Here is a 21,851-nt window from a genome sequence, read left to right as displayed (position 1 = left end):
TCTGGCCCTGTCGTCTTTCTAACTTAATTTTACTTCCAAATTCCTACAATAAACTTTTTATTTATCAATCTAGGTTTTCGGGCCTGTAAATTCATTTACAGGGGACACTGCGCCTCATGGGATCTTTGCGCTGACAAATGGGGTTCACCCTTTCTCTCATCACTGGGAGCTGTTTAAGATAAAAGGTAGTAAGAACCTATTTCTAATCATTTTAGACAATTTGGTCAACATAAACAGCAAGAAAATTTGACTAGTTATTATTGGATACAAATATTACTAAGGCTTTTGTGTTATTTCCCATGGTAATGACTAATCTGTTAATAGAGAAGATTCCCTCATCTCCTGCTAATGAGCAACCTGATCATATTTCAGGCAGTTACATGACTTCTGGCTGAGAACCCAGTGGGTCCCTGGGCAAAATCAACAAAAGGTCATAGACAAGGTTAAAGTACAAAAAAAAGGGGGGGAGGGAGGGAGGTTTGATGGGTCTATGTAAATGCTAAGTACACAAGGAAAATCAATATTCTCAAGGTAGAGATTTAAAAATATGTCACTTAAAAGGTTATCAGAAATAATTAGGAACTTCACTCAACCTTTAGTAATACCTTTGTTTGCTTGGAAGAAGAAAAAAGAAGGAAGAAGGAAGAAGGAAGAAGGAAGAAGGAAGAAGGAAGAAGGAAGAAGGAAGAAGGAAGAAGGAAGAAGGAAGAAGGAAGAAGGAAGAAGGAAGAAGGAAGAAGGAAGAAGGAAGAAGGAAGAAGGAAGAAGGAAGAAGGAAGAAGAAGGAAGAAGGAAGAAGGAAGAAGGAAGAAGGAAGAAGGAAGAAGGAAGAAGGAAGAAGGAAGAAGGAAGAAGGAAAAAGGAGGAAGGAAGAAGGAGGAAGAAGGAAGAAGAAGCTGCTTACTGATCAGATTGCCTCCTGGCAGTCAGAAGAAATCATTTTAGGGGATTAATGACAATGAAGTTTAAAACACTGAATCCAGAAATTATCTCTTTTATCTTCTACTAAAACTCTGACAATTTAGACTGACCAAATATTTCTCTTAATTAAAAAACATAAGCACATGAAGAATGAGATCTACTGAAGAGATCAGGAATGTCAAGAATAGAAATTAAGTGACAATCAGGCAGAAGATCACCCCAAACAATTCCAAACTGAGAAATATTTCATATAGCTCAAATCCCTAGGAGATGAAGAATTGGCTTCCTACTGAGGACACCTAAAACCTAAGATCATATCACATGGAAGAAAAAAATTTCATAACATGGCAAAAACATAAAAGGGATGAATAAGGACAATTGTTTACAAGTGTCAGAAAAGCCAGCCTTGATTTTTTTTTAGTAACTGGAGAGAGGTTAAGATTTCTTATAAAGAAAAATAAAAGTGCTTTTACAAGATTACAACAGGAGCAATAATTTGCTAAAGTTAAATTTTTAAAACCTGTTGACTAGTTTTGTAGCTAGGAAGACCTGGGTTAAAAGCCAACTTCTGACACACATTGACTGTATAACCCTGTACAAGTCAATTAACCTCTGATTTCCCAAGTCCTCTTTAAACTAGAAGTTCTTAATTTTTTTGTGTTATCATGGACCCTTTGGCAGTATGATGTTTTAAAATGCATATAATAAAATATGTAGATCATGAAAATTAATAATATTGTTCAGCTATAACAATATTTTTTTTAAAAATTCACAGACCACAAGTTAAGAACTCCTGCTCTTATACTAAGCATTATAGCAGGTACCAATATACTTTAGTAAAAGAAGATTCTTACCAGGTGCTCCTGCTTCAGTAAAACCACAGCCCCCCAAAATTAATAAATTAGCTGGCCCTACCTCCAATTTGACTGAGTTTGCCTGCATACACAGAATACATTAACCTACCACTAGAGCATCAGGTTGCATTGGTAGAGGATAAACTCATAAAAACAATGACAAGATTTCAACAATTATTTACAAATTATACCTAAAGTTAGTGAGATTAAATCACCATTCTTAGCCTGCTTGGTCAACAACCTTTTATTGGCCTAGAAGCCTGGCCAGAAAGCACAGCCACAAAGTAATACATTCCCTTTTCTAATCAGTCCTGAATTTGCATGAAACAAAGGTTATGGTTAATACTACATGCCAGCCAGAATTTGGACGTAACTGTCCTTTGAATAAATGTGGCTTTAGTAAATATGCATGCTACTTTTTAAGTTATTGACTAGAAATTAATTTCTAGCATCAATGGCAAGTGATCATAATGAGGATGAAGACACAAAAGCTCCTATGTAATCCAGATGACAATGAGATATGCTTTACATGCTAATTTAGGATGTTTCTTATATATAAAGTCAATAATAGCTATTTATTAATTACCAACCTGCAAAGGAACGACGTTTTAAATTCAGCTCATTTGTCACTCGAACTTCAGTACAGAGTTTCAACATCAATAACATAGTAAAGATCATAACAATGCTTTGCCACAGAAGAGGAGATTCGAAATGCCTTCCAAACCTAAGAAGACAAAGAAAACACAACAGAATACATCAGGCCATAGGCAACCCTTTTCTTCCCTTTTACCTTCTATCTTTCCAGACTTTTTCATTAACAATGGTACCCATGATGTCTACCACCAGTGATGCACACTTTGTTAAGAATATTTATTTACTTTAAAGCAGCAGCTAGCTTTTAGCCCTTTTTTGTGTAATGGATACTTCTAAGAGTCTGGGGAAAACCTATGTTCCTCTCAGAACAGTATTTGTAATTTACCTACATTTATAATTGAAGGAATGCCAAATATCAGTTTGGAGTTAGTGGAATAAAGGTGCAATTTTCTTCTCCCTTTCAAGTTCACAAATAGTCCCCCTCTCCCACCTCCCAGAATCCTATCTGCTTTAGGTGTCTAGACCTTAGGTTAAGAAACTCTTAAGAATGATATATTACATTTGCCTTAGAAGTGGGTTTACTTGAACATCATAGGGTTCAATAATGAGAAAAGACCTCAGATCATCTAATCCAACCCCTCCCTTATACATAAGAGGACACAGTGGAGATTATTAAGTAAAGTGATTTGTCCAAGGTCAGAGGTAGAAACTAGTGGGGGGGGGGGGGGGGCGCCAGTGGATAGAGCACCAGCCTTGAATCCAGGAGGACCTGAGTTCAAATCTGGTCTCAGACACTTACCACTTCCTAGCTGTGTGATCCTAGGGAGGGAGGGAGGGAGGGAGGGAGGGAGGGAGGGAGGGAGGGAGGGAGGGAGGGAGGAAGGAAGGAAGGAAGGAAGGAAGGAAGGAAGGAAGGAAGGAAGGAAGGAAGGAAGGAAGGAAGGAAGGAAGGAAGGAAGGAAGGAAGGAAGAAACTAAGCAGGGCCATGATTTTAATTCAATTCCTCTAACTCTACAACTAAGTTTTCTTTGTATTACATGTCACAGTAGGTAAGAATTCTGGGCTTGGAGTCTGTAAGAACTAAGTTAAAATCATTTCTTTTAGTCTTATTAGCTGTGTGACCATAGGCAAATCATTTAATCTCTCTAGGTCTTAATTTGGGTGTAAAATGGAAATAATACCACCTCTAGTGTCTACCTAACGGAGTTTGTCTGAGGCTCAAAAAAAGGCAGTTTGCAAACTTTAAAAATGGTATATAAATGGCAACTGTTATTTTAAATGCCCTGTACTCTTTCCTATTTGTATTCATTTAATTAAAAGAAGGAAAAAAGTCTACAAATCTTTTTTTTACTAATCCATGAAAACCTATAAACTACATGTGTGAGTATATAAAGCTCTTCACAACCTGGTCACTTCTCTTTTCAATACATGACTGCTGAAACCTATTTGCTGCTTCTCGAATACAATGTTTTGTGTCTTCTCTTTTCATTGCACCAGCTGTCTCTCTCCCCCAATTCCCACCCCAGACCGAAGGTTTTGCCTCTGAAAATCCCCAGTTTCCTTCAAGACTCAGCTTAAATCCTACTTTTTAGAAAAGGTCTTTTCCAGCCCCCCCAACTATTAGTACCTTTTCTGTTACTTCCATCTTGCCTGCATAAATCCTATATGTATATGTGTCCTATATATATTTATGTATACATGTTGTCTCCCCCATAAAAAATACATGTTCCCTGAGGGTAAAGAGTGCTTTTCCTTTTTGTCTGTCTTCAGTGTTTAGGACATAGTAAACACTTAATAAACACTTGCTAAATGGCTCATGCATACAGAATTTACATCTCTAAATAACTAGAGTTTTGCACTGTCCAGAATCCAGTCTCAAGAATGATGACATACTAAACTCTTTGACACAATGTTGTTGTTTGTACAATAGAATGATCATGATGACCTCCAGGTTAGTTTCATATAAAATGTTTTTGTTGTTTGGTCGTGACTCTTCATGACCCCATGGTTCATAGCATGCCAATGTTGTCCAAGGGATATTTTTGATAAAGGTACTAGAGTGGTTGGCCATTTCCCTTTCCAATAGTTTAAAGCAAACAGCTTAAGTGATTTGTCAAGGGTCACACAGTCAGTAAATGTCAGAGACTGGCTTTGAACTCAGGTCTTCTGGATTCCAGACCCATGGCTCTATATTGTACCTACTTTGCTCAGAAAAGTCATGGAATTTCTGAACTGGAAAGGATTTTAGAAATCATCTAATACAATTCTTCCATAAGAAAACAGCTTCTGAAATGTAAGGTCATAGAGCAAATGGCAGTTAGGATTTGGGCCCTAAGTCCTCTGCCTGAATCATTTGCCCTTCCACAACTTCTACCCGCTTTAAAATCCCCTTTTATCTGACAGAGAGGGAAGCAACTGGATACTCAAAATAGAGAAATCTCTGACTAACAAGGCCAGGAATCCCAAACTCCTATAGTCTTGTCTGTTATGAATTATACTCAGGAAAATCACTTTATGAACAGCTGTCTCCAGCCTGAACAACACAATTGGTAAAGCTGCCAAGCAATGGCAGCTGTTTAGAATTCCACAAAGCACAAATAGGAAGAGAAAGATAAAGTTGAGTATTACACTTATACATTCATTCAAAATTTATCAAGCTCTTACTGTTACAGAGAATTGCATTTGGCCCTAAAGACAAAAGGCAGTATCTTCAGGGATCTTCTCATCTAGTAGAAAAATGACCCAAACATAGCCATAACACATAGTAGGACAGAAATATAATTAGAAAGTTACAAAATGCTATATGAATTTAAAGGTCATCACTGGTCAACCTTGGACATTCTACTATCAAAACATGAGCCTGTAAACTCCATTAAGTCAGAGTCTATATCTTACTTTTACATGGCTTGCCCCCTTACCTTAGCATGAATAGGGCTCTGAATGTGAAAAGTACCAATAAATGTTTGCTACTGAATTAAACTAAACTCCCTTTATTAGTCAATATACTCAGAATTGCCCAACAGCACTGACAGGTTTAAGGCATATTGTCTTGTGTCACAAAGCCAGTCACAGACTCAACTTGAACTCTGACTATAAGGCCAGCTCCTTACTATTCACTAATCAATCACGCTACCTCTCTTGTAAATGAATTAAGAAATCTAAATGGTCCATCTGATTCAAACAGAATAGATTGTCCTCTATGATTTTGCCATTCTTATAGCACAATTCAAACCATACCTCTCTAAATTAATTCAGTCTATTCCCAATAGCTCTCTCTTCTGAACTTCATAAAATTACTGAATTGGAAGAGAACTCAAAGACATTTACAATCCATCCTCTCCCCCTATAAATAACTAACAACTTGTTCAGTTTTTATCTGAAGGTCTCCTAAGGAGAGCTCACGACCTTCTGAAGCAACATATTCCACTTTTAGTTAGTTTGAATGTAAGAACTTTTTCTTTACAAGTCAAAATTTTCACAATTTTCAACAACTATTACAACTACACAACAAAGTCAATTATTATGGATATCCCTCACCAAGCCTTCTCTCCTTCAATTTCTTCAATCAGTACTCACTTGGCATAATATCAATGCCTCTCACTATCCTGGTACTTTTCTCCGGCTTTTTCACATCCTTCCTTTAATTATGGTGCACAGAACACAATACTCTACTCTGATCAGGGCAGACCAGTCCTGATCAGAGTACAGAAAGACTATCATCTCTTACTTCTTTACTTACATCCTTACTTCCTGGTTCTCTTAATGCAATTCAAAGGTGATTTTGGGGGTTCTCTCACATACACACATACAATACTGCTGACACAGTAAGTTTGTACCCTAAGATTTCTATATCTTTTTCAGACAAACTTATCTAATGATGCCTTCTCCATTTGGTACTTTTGAAGTCCATTTCTTGAACCTCACTGTAAGACTATATTCAACTCAAGCAAATTCCATATCCTTAGATTCCATTTACAATAATTAATATATTCAGTACTTATTTGTTCACTACTCCAAAAAAATTTAAATTTTGTCTGTAGCCCTGACACCTGATATAGAATGTTTGAATTGAAATAATGTAATCATGTGGCTGTACTGTTTTTCCCCAACTAGACTAAAAGCTTCTTGAAGAGTTCATTTGTTATGATTCCTTGGTAATCCTCAAAGTGCTATATATAGTATTGAAAACCAAGCATAAACTCTTAATATATAAATCTCCTGTTTAATTTTTAAAGCCCTCCATAACCCAGGCCCTTCCTAACTTTTCATTCCTCTTACATGTATTCTTTAATACAAGACTCTGGCCCTCCTTGCTGTTCCTCAAATCTGACAATAAACATGGTGGTTTCCTTCAAGTTTCAGCTAGTCCTGTCTTGTACAAAAAAGCCTTCCTCAGTCGTCCTTAATTTTAGTGCTTTCCCTCTGAGATTATTTCCATTCTACCCCATATAAATCCTGTTTATTGCTATTTGAATACTGTTTCTCCCACCATGAGGTCTTTAAGAATAGGGAGTATTTTTTGGCCTTTCTTTACATCCTCAGTTCAGAGCACTGTGCCTAGCACAGAGTAAACAGTTAATGCTTATTATAAGTTGACTTATTTTAAAAATCTGACCAATTGATGCTACTCCTCAATGCTTATCTACTACTTTAGAAACTGGAAATAAATGTTATTAGGCCAAACATAAGTAATCTTATTGGGCTATGGAATTAATTCCAATCAGTCAGAATTTGAGAGTAATGGAAATTTAAGGCTAGAAAGAGAACCAAGAGATCATTTAGTCTTAACTCATTCATTTTCTAGATGAGGAAATTCAATAAAGTAAAATGCCAGTCAGTCAGTTGTGGAGACAAAACCAAAACTTCAAATTCCCGATTCTCAATGTAGTTTCCATTACTTGGAAAAAGTATTTTCTGCATTTCATTGAACTGGAACTATAACCATATCAAAAAGGTTTCCACTATAAATTTGTAAAAGTAAAAATAAAAGTGCTTTCTGAAAAACAGAGAAAAAAAACAAAGTCTAGAAAGTCACTCTAAAATGCACTTAGATGTTCACAAATAATCAATTATCAAGGAGAGCTATGATTTCATTGATTTGAGCAACTTTCAGGGTGGAAACCTCTACCAATACCAGTCAATACCTTTGCAGCTTAGCCCTAGAAAGTTGCTTAAAGCCCTTAAAGGTTAAATAAATTTCACAGCTATTATTGTGAAAGACAAGAGCTAAACACAATTATTCCTGGTTTCTAGGACAGCTCTCTATTCACTATAACACTCATGTAACAAAAAAAGTAATAAATCAATCTTTAGGCAAGTCATAAACACTATGAATTTCAAATTTCTTCATCTGTAATAAGGGAATTAGAGATGATTTCTAAAATCCCTTCCAACACTTAAAAAAATATGATACAATAAGATGAGAAAAAAACTTAGATTAATAAAACTATTATAAAGCATTGGACTACAATAATTCTTTCACAGAACATTGTAAATAGTTCAAATATTACATGTTTTAAGAAAATCTGTTAAGTGAATGCCCATCAGTTGAGGAATGGCTGAATAAATTATGGTATAGGAATGTAATGGAATATTAATGTTCTTATAAGAAACGATCAGCAGAATGATTTTAGAAAAGCCTGGAGAAACTTACATGAACTAATGCTAAGTGAGGTGAATAGAACCAAGAGAACACTATACAGCAACAACAAGATTATGTGATGATTAAGTCTGATGAATGGGGCTCTTTTCAACAATGAGGTGATTCAGGCTAATTCCAATAGACTTGTGATGAAGAGAGCTATCTGCATCCAGAGAGAAGACTATGGAAATTGAGTACGGATCATAGCATAGTATTTTCACCTTTGTTATTATTGTTTGTTTGCTTGGTTTTTCTGATTTTTCTTCTACAACATGATAAATGCAGAAGTATGTTTAGAAGAATTGAACGTGTTTAACCCTATATTGGATTACTTGGTGCCTAGGAGAGGGGAGAGAGGGACAGGAAGAATAATTTGAAGCACAAGGTTTTGCAAGGGTAAATGTTAAAAATTATCTTTGTATTTTGAAAAACATATTGTTTAAAAAAATATATTGGTATAAAAAATGCAAGAGCAATCTGTACATAATCCTTAAAAAAAAAAAGATTCAGTTAAATTGCTTGTTCAAAATTTTTCTGCTAGAAAAGAATAGAGAAAGGACTCAGCAGCATGTTTTCTAACTTAGTCCAGTGATTTTTCCCTGATAATATAAAATTCTTAGAAATCATGTAATATGCATAATAATGGTGAATATAGTCTTAAATTTTTCAGAGAGATTTCAAATCTTCAACCAACTGGATGAGGACTTGTCTTCAGGCTTGTAATCTACTTTATACTTTGTTTCTCCTTTATAATACTTCATTTAGAATTCAAAATATGCAGAATAATCCCAGTTCTGGTTTGAAAGATACTAGCAAACTGAGCATCTAATTAGCAGGCAATCATTCTATAACAGATAAATAATTAAAGGATGAATAGGAAATCAAGGAAAGAAACCCAAGATATCAAAAGCCATATGAAAAAGTGTTTCAAATGACCAATAATTAAAGAAATTCCCTTAGAGCAATTCTGAGGTCCTACTTCAGATTCATCAGATTAGCAAAGATGACAAAAAAAGGAAAATGACAAATGATGAAGCTATAATGGGGGAGGTGGTGAAGGCATACTAACACACTATTGGTAGATTTGTGAATTTTTCCAGTCATTCTATAAAGCAATTTGGAACTATATCCAAAAAGTAACTTAAAATGTGTTTATTTTTTGACCCAATGTACCACAGTTAAAGAGATTCCAAAAAGATCAGAGGAAAAAGAACCAAAAATATTGATAACTCTTTTGTATTATGGCAAAGAACTAAAAACTAAAGGGTTAATGGGGAATGGCTGAATAAATTATGACATCAGAATATAATAAAATATTATTGCATCATAGATAATTTAAGAAATACCTTGGAAGACACATGTTGAATTGAAGACAGAAGCAAAACCAAACGAATGCTTATGGTCTCTGATGAAATGGTCTATGATTCTAGAGAATTTAAGAAGCATGCAATCTACCTCCTGAGAGAGGAAATGGATTCAAAATGCAAAATGAATAGATTTTTAGACATTACTAATATGAAAATTTTTGTTTCACTGCATACTTACTATATATTTTTACTTTTCTTCCTCAGACCCCCAATTGGAAGAGAAAATAGATAGAATAGGGTCTTCTTCAAAAAAAAAAAAAAAAAATAAGAAAAAGAAAAAGAAAAGAAGCAGAAGAATGGCTAGAAAGAATCAAAGACAAGCATGACAACTTTGAAGTTAAATGTTGAATTAATTATGTACCTAAAAAGAAAAACAAGCTCTACAAAATATATTCACAATTTCATTTGCAATCCTCCTCTGCACAACATTTATGGAAATGATCATTTTATTTGTTAAGTTCAGAATTTTTTTTAATTCAAAAAAAGATGGCAAGATAGAGCCTCTCTGTACCTCATCTATGCAAACAAGGATAATACCACATCACTTTTCTCTCTCTCCTCAAATTGCATCAACTATAAACTTGTGGCATTCACTCCTCATCAAAAGAAAGTTCCTAGAGGGTAGCCTCTAGTTTTTTATTCATTTCCCCAGAGTCGAAATAGGCAAAGTGCTTAAATAAACATTTGTTGAACTGAATTATTCTACCAATCCAACAAGCAGGATAACATCTATGAAAGAACTTCCTCCTCTAAAACATCTAACCCCAAACTATTACTAGAGCAGACAACTCAGACAAGTATAAAATAAGCCAAAAATCACACATGCCCAAATCCTACAAAATTTAGATAAACATTTATTTAAAAGCCTACAGGATTTTTTCAAACTGAATTTTAAGACCCTTTTGACTAAAAAACAACTTTAAAAGCACTCATAATCAAATCAAATAATTGTGGTTTAAAATTTTAGAGTTATTGACTATTCAAAAGAGATTAGTTCCTCAAAATTCCCATTATAATAGAGCAACGAAAACAGTAAAAAAAAAAAAAAAAAAAAAAAAAAAAACACCATACACATACAAACTCTCAAAGGACTGGCAAACAATCTCAAAAGAAATGGAATTTAGAACAAGAATAATTAAAAAGAGCAAAAGTTCCCAATGTGAGGGGGACATAATAATTCTAATGTAATAAATAAATTTTTTAAAAAGTAATAATTACCCCCCCCAAAAAAATCAAACACCCACATCTAAAGCCAAAATACCAAAAGGAAAATAAAATTAATAATAGGGGGTGGGAGGTATCTTAACCTGATGCTGCAAGAATATCAAACATTTCTTAAGCACTCTCTATGGTTTATACCAACTAGAAAATTCCTATCCTCAACTAACTTACATTCTATGGGAGAAGAAAATATTAAACATATTAAGTAAATACAAAGTATATACAAAGTAAACATAAGGTAATTCGGTTGAGATAGGGAAGCATGTAAAAGTCCTTGGAGCTAGGGATGCAGAGGCAGAGGAAGAAATGAATTCCAGGCATGAGAGCCAGCTGGTGAAAAAGTACACTGACAGGTAATGAATACAATTTTACAGGGAGAGAAACCAAGTAAAGAAGGCTGGAAAGACAGGTTACTGACAGATTGTGCAAGGTTTTAAAAGCCAATTTAGTCTACAGAGGTAGTGGAACTCTTTAAGCATGGGGGCAAGGAGGCTTGCAGACTCAAACATGTGCTTTAGTAATACCATTTAACTGAATTTGTCAATATTCTCAATCTGACTAACCTGAGAACATTTGCCAACATTCTCAGTCTAACTAACCTGATCCTACCCACAAAGAACTCTGAAAATCTGTGTGAGTTTGAAGTCGTCACATAATTTCTACAACTGCCAAGGAAGGATGCACATTACAAATCAGATTCCTGCTTGCCCTCTTTTCCTTCCCAGCAAGCCTTGGCAAAACCTGTTTTACTATGGAGAAGAGAACTGTATGGGGTATCCATACCAGCAGCATAAACAAACAGCACTTCAGGAAAATAAATGGTCACTGACAATCTTCACAAAAAATAACAAAGCAGAATAGCCACTGCCAAAGTAAATAAAAGCCAAATCATTAGATTTTCAGGAAGGTGCGGTCCAGAACTACTGAGACACCCCCTTTGAGGCAAAGGACATTAGGGAATGTTTCACTGACAGGTTGTGAAACAAGATCTGTCTATTTAATGTTGTCCCGAAGCAGTTCTCTAAGATTACATAAGTCATTAACCAAGAAAACCAAAAAGGTCTCTAGTTCCCTTTTAATTCATTTCACTCAATATTTCTACTCTCTACCATATGACTCAATGGCTAGCCAGATTTCTACCATTGAGGGGCAAATCTTTAGAAAAAGGAAAATAAGAAGCTTAAGAAAAAATAAACAGAGGACTATCAAAAAAAAAAAAAAAATGTTTGGAACTTCAAGATAAAAACCTTGAGGTTAAAAAAAAATACTGGAAATCAAGGGGGCACCTGGGATAAAATTATACAAACTGCTGTATGAGAAAAAGTGAAATATTATGATATGAAAAGACAAGTAGTCAGAGAAATTTGGCATGATTTGTTAGAACTCATGCAAAGTAATCATAAACAAGAAATAATACACAAAAATGACTGACAGCATAAAGGGAAAAAACACTAGCAACATTGGAACTTAGAGCAATTTCAAGCTTTGACATCAGAGAATTAAACCACATTCTCTTCCCATACCCTCTCTGAAGAGAAATGGGGAATCATGAGTTTTGAGAATAGCATACATTGTCAGATACAATCAAAGAGTCTGGCTATTTTTACCTCTTTTTTTTCCCCAATAAGAGGCTCGGACTAGTGAAAAGGATTTCACTAACTGACAATAATATTTAAAAAAATAATAAAACTAATCTTTTTTTAAAAAAAGTTTATAAACATACTTAGATGAGACTATCCACAGTGAAAACAAAGAGTTCAACCTTAAGAAAACAATTAACATAATTAATTATTAAAACAAAAACATCCAAAAGCACATGATCCACAAATACATGCAGAGAAAGGACTTTGATAAAGTAGCTTTCATTTATGTAAAAACAAAGCAAAATAAAACAAAAAAACACCCTTGAAAGCTTAAGCAAATTATCGGGGTTTTTTTATCATGATAAAATGTATTATATGTAAAGCTAAAAATGATGACTGAACTATTCTGACTTCATTCAAATCATTTTAGCACTAATTATAGTCATGGCAATGCCCATTCTGAAAGATTACAATCCTGTGTTAGCAGAGTGGTCTGATTAGACAGCTGTGATTTGGGGGTAGGAATCTGAGCATCTCAGGTAAATAACTTATGTTCGAATAGAAGGTGGGGTGAGTTAAAAAGACAGATTCTAACTAACATTCATATGTTACCAGCTGACTATTGTCAGCAGATTAGTTCAATACTCATTCATCTACGTTTACTAGCACCCTAAGAAACTAAAGTCTCATCGAAGGTAAGTATACATAGTTTTTCATGCATGTAATTCTTTCTTCCTTTCAGTTATGCCAAGTAAAACACTAAAAACTACAAAAAAATTAAAATGAAAATATACCAAATGAAAAATGACACCCTACTAATTAAGAAAGGTTGAGGAGACAAGGCTAAATGAAGGAACAAGAATGGACTTAATGACAGAAGATATCCTGGTGGAAAAACAAAATTGGTATCAGTCTTAAATATGTTGAACAGATTCACAGAAAATAGAAGATGTTGTAAGAGTTCTTAATTTGGGATGTAAGACCTTTTTTAAAAAATAATTTAAGTGTATTTCAATGAAATATATATATACACACATATATATGAAATAGATATATTATATTATATAATCCTTTGTAGTCTTATGTATTTTACTTAATGCACTTACCTGAGAGTGCATTAAATACTAGTCTGAGAAGAGGGGTTTTGTTTCAGCAGACTTCCAAGATCCAAAATCAAAAAAATTAAAATTAAAAAAAAGTTAAGAATCTTGTAAAAAAAAGTGAGGAGTGATTTGTTTTTAGGATTTCCTGTCCCAATTCTGCTACAAAACTGGTTTACACTGCTTTAGGTAAACCATTTGACTGCTTTGCAAAAACAAACAAAAAACTTAACAAAATAATATTAAATAAAATACTCTGTCTGGTTCTATAATTTTGTAAACAGTTTTAATTTCATAATTTAGTAATCATTCAGGGAGATGATCTGGTTAGAATCTAATATTAGATTGTTTAATTAGAAAAAAGCAAAAGATAAAAATGTCACTCAATGACACTGGAATTGTAGAATTGAGAGTTTAGTCCCAGTTTTACTGCTAACCAATAGTGAAACTTTGAAATCATATGACTTCTCATGGCCTTGGTTTCTTCAAGTGAAAAAATGAGAGGGCTAAGGTACAATGACAAAATTTTATTAAAAAGACCAATGTAAAGTTCTTGAGCAGGAAAAGAACATAATCAATATAGATGATCATTCTAAGCAAAAGAGCATTCCTATTTTTAGCTTGTGAAGATGTTCAAAGAGGAGTGCTAAACATTTTTTAAAATTACTTTCATTTAAGACAAACACACAATTTATAGTACTCTTCATAATAAAGATGAAAAATGGGATGTACATCCTTGGAAACGGTGAACACTCAAAAAGTATATGAATGGAATAAGGTATTATTGAAACATAATATGAAACATTGTGTATATGAAGAATTCAGAGAATGAAGAGAGTATTTGAATGAAAACAGAGTGAAGGAAAATGAATAAAATAACATACATAATGCTCATAGCAATGTAAAGGAAAATGGTCCAAAATTTCAGTATGACAGTGAAGTCTGTTGAGGCACTGAAAAACAGATTATGATTCATTACAATATTCTATTTACTATCCAAGAACAACTTTTTAGTTTAGAACTCCAACACAATCTTATTCATGACAACAATTTCAAGAGACTGCAGGTCCATCTTGGCACAGATTACACCCCAATAAAAATAAGAGTAACAAAACAGGTAACACACAAGGTGAATCTATAAAGAAGGCACTACTGGCTTTCTTTCCAAAATCAACATTATTATAGAGATTCTACTGTTAAAATTGGCTGACATTTACTAGCTATATGATCCTGGGAAAATCAATTCAATCCACTTCAGTTTCCTCAACTCTTTAAAATGAAGATAATAATAATAGAATCTACCTCCCAGGGTTGAATTGAAGAATAGAGAATTTGTACAGTTTTTAGCACAGTGCTGGGCATATAGTATGCCCTTAGTAAGTGCTGATTTCCTTCCTTTCCTTCCCCAAATTGGGAGAATAAAAACCTGATGGGATATACTCTTGAAAGAGATATAGAAGTCAATAACTATTGCAATCTAGTGTTTGACAAACCCAAAGACCCCAACTTTTGGGATAAGAATGCACTATTTGACAAAAACTGCTGGGAAAATTGGAAATTAGTATGGCAGAAACTAGGCATTGACCCACACTTAACACTGTACACCAAGATAAGATCAAAATGGGTTCATGATCTAGGCATAAAGAATGAGGTTATAAATAAATTAGAAGAACAAAGGATAGTTCACCTCTCAGACCTGTGGAGAAGAAAGGAATTTGTGGCCAAAAAACTAGAGATCATTATTGATCACAGAATAAAAAATTTTGATTATATCAAGTTAAAAAGCTTTTGTAGAAACAAAACTAATGCAGAAAAGATTGAAAGAGAAGCAATAAACTGGGAAAACATCTTTACAGTTAAAGGTTCTGATAAAGGCCTCATTTCGAAAATTTAAAGAGAATTGACTCAAATTTATAAGAAATCAAGCCATTCTCCAATTGATAAATGGTCAAAGGATATGAACAGACAATTTTCAGATGATGAAATTGAAATTATTTCTACCCATATGAAAAGGTGTTCCCAATCATTATTGATCAGAGAAATGCAAATTAAGACAACTCTGAGATACCACTACACACCTCTCAGATTGACTAAGATGACAGGAAAGATAGTGAATGTTGGAGGGGATGTGGAGAAACTGGAACACTGATGCATTCTGGAGAGCAATTTGGAACTATGCTCAAAAAGTTGCTCAAACTGCATACCCTTTGATTCAGCAATGTTACTACTGGGCATATATCCCAAAGAGATATTAGAGAAGGGAAAGAGACCTGTATGTGCAAGAATGTTTGTGGCAGCCCTCTTTGTAGTGATTAGAAACTGGAAATTGAATGGATGCCCATCAATTGAAGAATGGTTGGGTAAATTGAGATATATGAATGTTATGGAATATTATTGTTCTGTAAGAAATGACCAACAGGATGAATACAGAAGAGGCTTGGAGAGACTTACATGAACTGATGCTAAGTGAAATGAGCAGAACCAGGAGATCATTATACATTTCAACAACAATACTATATGAGGATCAATTCTGACGGAAGTGATTATCTTCAATAAGAGGATCCAAATCAGTTCCAATTGATCAGTAATGAAAAGAACCAGCTACACCCAGCAAAAGAGCTCTGGGAAACAAGTGTGGACCACAACATAGCACTTAGACTCTTTCTGTTATTGTTTACTTGCATTTTTGTTTTTCTTTCCAGGTTATTTTTACCTTCTTTCTAAATCCAATTTTTCTTGTGTAGCAAGAAAACTGTATAAATATGTATACATATATTGTATCTAACATACTTTAACATAGTTAACATGTATGGCACTACCTACCATCTAAGGCAGGGGGTTGAGGGAAGAAGGGGAAAAGTTGGAACAGAAGTTTTTGCAGTTGAAAAATTATACATGGCTATTCTTTATAAATAAAAAGCTATAATTTTAAAAAAGAGAGAGAGAGAGAGGTAGAAATAGGTACAAAATCACCAACCAGTTCGGGTACTCAGTGGGTCTATAATTTAAACCTGTATGGCAAGAAAGGATCCAAATAAAATGAGTTATTTCTCTAATGTTATGTAATGACCACAACATACTTATTAGACCTGAAAGTTTTCTAAGAGATACTTCTACTGAGTCATCAAAATGTTACAAATCTAATCTCAGAGGATTTATGAATCCATTCCCCTCTTAAGTATCAGAGCCCAGTCCTAAACAGCAGGATGTTACTATCCATGGATAAGCTCATTAATCCTTGCACTTAAAGGGGCTTTAATGGTTGATGTTATTAAATTTAGATTGTGGTAGACAGTGTTATTTGTTTAGTGTTTCTATAGCCTTTATAAACCCCCACCCCCTCTCAATTTCTTTTCACTTTTTCTTAGCTATCTTAAATTCCAAAATCTTTACTTAATTGTCCTGCTGGTTTTAGAACATTGCTAAGGGCTTTATGTAGATAAAGGGGACTAACTGTATTTTGTTCTATGAGTTCTGAAACTGTTTGGGACAAATAAAAAGAAATGTCACCAAAGAGTTTTTTCCCTAATGACTGATTTATGTGGCATCAGTTACCAGAATTTTTTATAAAAACATTCAGACATCTTACTTTGGTTGTTACTTTTTGGCTTTCAGAAGAGTTCTACCAATATTAAAACAACAACAAAAAAAAAGTTCTCTGAGGAACTATTTTTAATCCAATTGTTTTAAACACTTCCTCTAGCATGGCAAGGGTAATATAAATATACTTAGATTAAAAATAACTTTTAAAGTATGCTGCCACTTAAAAAGTTTTCAAGGGCCCTTTTAATAACAGAAACATTTACTAAGTGAATACTAGATATGAAATAGTAAAAACTAAATTACTTCCAGAAACAAGTTCCCATAATGCAAACCAAATAATCTCCCCTAAAGCAGTAAATTGTCTATTCCTTCCCTCTGATCACCCAAAATCTTAGTTATTCCAAAAACTGGGCAAATGCACCTTTGGAATATTCTAATACTGCTCCAAATAGCACATATGGAATTTACCTGCCAATAATTAATAATTCCTATGGTGTATACCCCTTTATTCCTCCTAGGGGTCATATGCCCCCCCAACATGATGACAGACAAGTCAATTTCTCTGGATACTTTATAATTTAGAAAGAATTAAAGATAAGGGAGACCTGCAGGAAACCTTGTAAATCTAGAAAATTTGCACATCACTGACAGAAATTATAATTTGAGAGGAAAATATATATTTTTAAAAATGTTGATAATTTTAAGGATCCTTGCATATAACCTTAAATAAAAAAATATAACCTTAAATAAAGGTTGACTATGTGGATCTTAAGGGTTTTACTGCCAAGTAAACATGAAGTGAGCTATTCTTTAAATGGCTCTTTAAAATATTATATTAAAGGCAGATTATCCAGGTGAATTTACGTTATATCATAGAACTGAAATAGTCCTTAAAAATCGCTTAGGCCTATTCTCTCAATGCTCTCATTGAGAAATGTATACAGGACCAGGGAGATATCTCAGTTACCCAAAGTCACACAAATATTAAGTAACAAAATCAAAATTTGAACCTAGGTTCTGTAATTCCATATCTTCTTTCCACTATAAAATGTTTCATCTTGCCAATAGAAATTTAAATAAAAAAGGCTTTTGAATTGTTTACTTTGAGCCATCTCAAAGGTTATTTATAAACATTCACAATCTGGTGTAAACTAACATGTTGGTCAGTTGTAATGAAGTAATTCTGTCAAAGAGTCTTATTATAGCTCAGTTTATAATTTTTAAAACAGTACTTTCCTCATTTAAATGTAAAAAGTATTTATTAGTCACAAAGATTAACTGTTCAAATGAACAAAGCTTACAACTTAAAACTTAGGAATATTCACTGTAGATTGGTCTTTCACCTTCTCCTTTCTTACTTTTTTTATTCCCATCAACACACTATTCAGAGTAAATAATCTTATCAGAAACAGTTACATTTTGGATCCCTGTTTCCTTTCAACTTTAGCCTTAATTGGAAAACACTTCGGAAAAAGGACGGGTCTCTGGTCACAGCCAAAATAGAGCAGAAAAGGAAGGGAAGAAATCTTTAAAATGCAGTTTTTATTTACATTGTACAAAAACAAGTACTAGTGAGTATCTTCAGAGGAACCATGGAGGGGGGGGGGGGGGGAGGAAATCACATGACTTCCAGAAACTCAAAGGAAGCACCAATTAGGTAACCCAGAAGATTTAACTTCTTCAAAAATTAATGGGTCAAGGAAAGTGACTCTTCAAGGGGCTGCTAGCTTTCTTTTAAAATCCTTTCTGAAACAGACTTACTCAGAATTTGAGAACAGAAGCTATTATTTCCTTTAAGGAAAGACACATAAAACAAGCAAATGCTTTATAAACTGACCTTAGAATATTCCCACTTCTTATTTTATCTTTTTTTTCCCAGATTTTTTTGTTGTTGTCCAGTCATGTCCAACTCTCCATGACCCTATCAGTCAGTACCATCCAGGAGGGTTTCTTGGCACTGGACACTGGAAAGGTTTGCCATTTCCTTCTAGAGTGGATTAAGGCAAACAAGTTGAGTGACCTGGACACTGTCAAAAAGCTATTAGGAGTGGGAGGGCGGACTTGAACTCAAAGATGAGCCTTCGGCCCCATTCACTGAATCGCTGAGCTGCCCTTACCTAGATATACTTTCATCTAGTTTTTATTTCATGAAAAAGATACACGACTTATCCTTCTAGGCCTTAGTTTTTCCTCACCTACAAAATAAAACAATTAGACCAGATCATCTCCAAAGCCCCTTATAGTTCTCAAGTCTATAAGAAGCATTTCAAACTCTTAAATTACCTTCATTGCTTTGGAATAATTCAGAACAGATGATCCAAAAGTCATCATAATTTGGACTTGATATGCTTTTTTTTTTTTTTTTCACAAGTAGCAGCTGCCACAAATTGACCCACCCAGTTTTCTGCTTTTGTCTCGTTTTATTCAAGTTTGCATCCTTCAACAGAAACTAAGTGAAATAAAAGAACTCCGATCTAAAGCATATGAGTGGCTATAATTTTAGACACAGGAAGGGACTGACTACAGTTCAAAATAGCTTTAAAGCACAATTCACTAGTCATAGACGTTGTGGAGTGAGCCAAAAGGGAGCTTAAAGACTATAAAAGGGAAACTGATCCAGTTTCTACACCCTTTCAAAACACTCTCATTCACACAGCACAATGAAATGGGAAGAACCCAATTTTAAACAAACATGCTATGAACAAGACCTGGACTTACCAGAACAGTATTCGTAAAATGTTAGCTACTAGTAACACCAGACACACATACGTGGAAAACCCCTCCGCATTCTGGGTTCTTTTGATGTCTCTGTACTGGGGTATGTACGGCACCACGCCTCCAAACACCATGGCCCCCGAGGCGCCCCACGACACAATCTGGTGGAGAGGGTTGAAGAGCCACTCCAGACCGTCCGCCTCCATCCTGAAGGTCACAGGCGGCCTCGAAGCACCCAAGTCACTGTCCCTCGGACCCCAAGAGGCCCTTCCTCAATGCTGAGGCTCGGGCGCTGCAGACGGCGCTCGGTTACTTCCCAGCAGCTGGAGTCATCGTGGTGTAATACCCCGCCACCAACAGAGCCCTGCCAAGAGAAAACGGGAGGGAAAAGTAAATAACTTGAGAGGAGTTCCACACGGACCCGACTCCAGCTCTCCCTCCCAACATACACATACAAATACATATCCTCATTCCATAATAAAAGTTGTTTAACAAAAGCGACTTGTGTTCTCGTCCGTTTTTCCACCAGGAGGTCCTGGAACCCTAGCACCCTTTCCCCCAGGCACCCACGAGTGGGTGGGTACCTTCCGCTCTCAGCCCTCCCCACACTCTCCGGCCGGAGTCAGTGTTCCAGGCCAGCCTCCCCGACTCATCTGGAGGGGGGTCGGGTCCGCAGAGGAAGGGAGAATCAGGACCGAGACTGCTCACTGTGGGGGGAGGGGTCGGCCGTGTACCTGTCCGTGCACAGACGACGAAGCGCAAAGCCACCCAGGTGAGCTGCATGCAGCAAGCAGTAGCCACACCTCGTCCGGAGCATGAATGAATGGAGAACAGCGAGAGGAGCGGCCTCTCGGAGCAAGAGAGGTTTAAATACCCGACGCGGGCGCTTCTGACCTCATTACGGTGAGGAGCCAGCCACCCGATCACCCCGGGAGGGTACCTGATCCCGGCCCGGCAGCGGAGGGAGGAACGAGGGAAGGTGGGCCAGCCGCCCCCGCACATATACCCCGGCCCAAGCCCGGGGCCCGGGGAGGCTCCTGCGGGGCCCAGCGAGCCAAGGAGGGGCGGCAGTGCTACAAAAGCCCACCCACCCGCGGTGCCTCCCTGCAGAGGCAGCTCTCCCCAAAACCCCCGGCCGGGGGACAGTGGGAGACAAAGCAAGGAAAGGGAGGGGAGAGAAAAAACTTTGTACAGGGAGGGGGCTGCAGACACACGGGGTTCGCGCGCGCGCACGGGAGCCCGCCCGTGGGCCAGCCGAGGGGGGCACTGCAGGCACCCATCTGGAAAGAGGCAGCCGGTAGCAGCGGCTCGGGCTGCAGTCTCCTTCCTCCTCACCCGCCAGCCCGCCACCTTCCACTACGCGGAGTCCCGGGGCCGCCGCCGCCCCTCAGCCGGGAGTCCGCAGAATACGCTCTCCTTCCTCACCTCAGCCCCCTCCCCGCCGCCGCCACCACAGCAGCGCGGGAGCCGGGACGCCCCAGCCCGTGCCCGGCCCGCCGCCCCTTCTCTCTCTCAGGGTGAGTGTCCCTCACCGCAGCCCCCGCCCCCCATCCCCGCGCCCCCGCTCGGCCCCGCCCCGCGGCCCCGCCCATCCCCGCGCGTCTCGAAGATCCCCTCCAGCCCCACACCCCACCTCCTGACCCCCAGCACCCTCCGCCACTTCCCCACCTACCTCGGCCGCTGCCCAGCGATTGGTGACTCGAGCCAGACACATCGCGCAGGCAATACTTGAGCCCAGCTCCCGCGGCGTCACAAGAACCCAAAACTCCTCCCACGTTCGAGCGAGGAAGGAAAGCCCCCGGGTTTCTGCGCTCTGGGTCCTAGAGAGCTCTGCATGTGTCGGGGGCGGGGGCCGGGGCCGAGGGCCGAGAGACGGAAAGCGCGAGCTACAGCCGAGAAGGGGGAGGGGGGACTGGAGGCGGGGGCGGCGCTCCGCTTCTGCACAGGTTGGGCGGGGGCCACCTTTCCCTCCCCGATAAGTGTTTTGTGCCTTTGAGCAGGGTGGTTAAGTCAGGGCAACAGAAGTAACCTGAACCTTATCCCGTGATGCTCCAAGAGGGAGGTGAGGTTGGCTAGAAATCACCGCAAGTAATATAGGTGTCTGGGAAGTAGAATCAGAGTATCCTAGAGCTGAAAGCAGCGGGAGCTAACGGTCACTAAGCCAAAAGGAGCTCCACTTGGAGAGTTCCTACTGAAGGACCGGTTTCACTTAGCTCTTTTTTCCTCCTCACTCCCGTTTTTCCAAGAAAAGGTATCTAGTTAGCACCAGACTTCGTAAATAGTAGGTGCTCAATAAATGTTTCTTGAATTT

General features: G+C 37.1%; 1 protein-coding gene across 11 annotated transcripts in view; it reads right to left on the bottom strand.

The window, feature by feature from the left end:
- Positions 1–21,366, bottom strand: part of SLC66A2 (solute carrier family 66 member 2) — a 146,863-nt gene extending 125,497 nt beyond the window's left edge. For 2 of the 11 annotated variants that reach the window (XR_012483183.1, XM_074273397.1), the window contains exons 1-3: positions 20,966–21,070; positions 19,544–19,904; positions 2,366–2,499 (exon numbers count right to left, since the gene is read on the bottom strand). Coding sequence is in view for 4 of the 11 variants with exons in the window: in XM_074273397.1 (XP_074129498.1) it covers positions 2,366–2,499; positions 19,544–19,746 (337 nt within the window). In the remaining 7 variants the exon portion in view is untranslated. The other 9 variants (XR_012483184.1, XM_074273402.1, XR_012483182.1 and 6 more) reach the window with 8 other exon arrangements.
- Between the last annotated feature and the right edge of the window lie 485 nt (positions 21,367–21,851).

Source organism: Sminthopsis crassicaudata, chromosome 1, assembly GCF_048593235.1.
Source record: "Sminthopsis crassicaudata isolate SCR6 chromosome 1, ASM4859323v1, whole genome shotgun sequence".
Classification (NCBI taxonomy): domain Eukaryota; kingdom Metazoa; phylum Chordata; class Mammalia; order Dasyuromorphia; family Dasyuridae; genus Sminthopsis; species Sminthopsis crassicaudata.
This window is presented reverse-complemented; position numbering and strand designations above follow the sequence as displayed.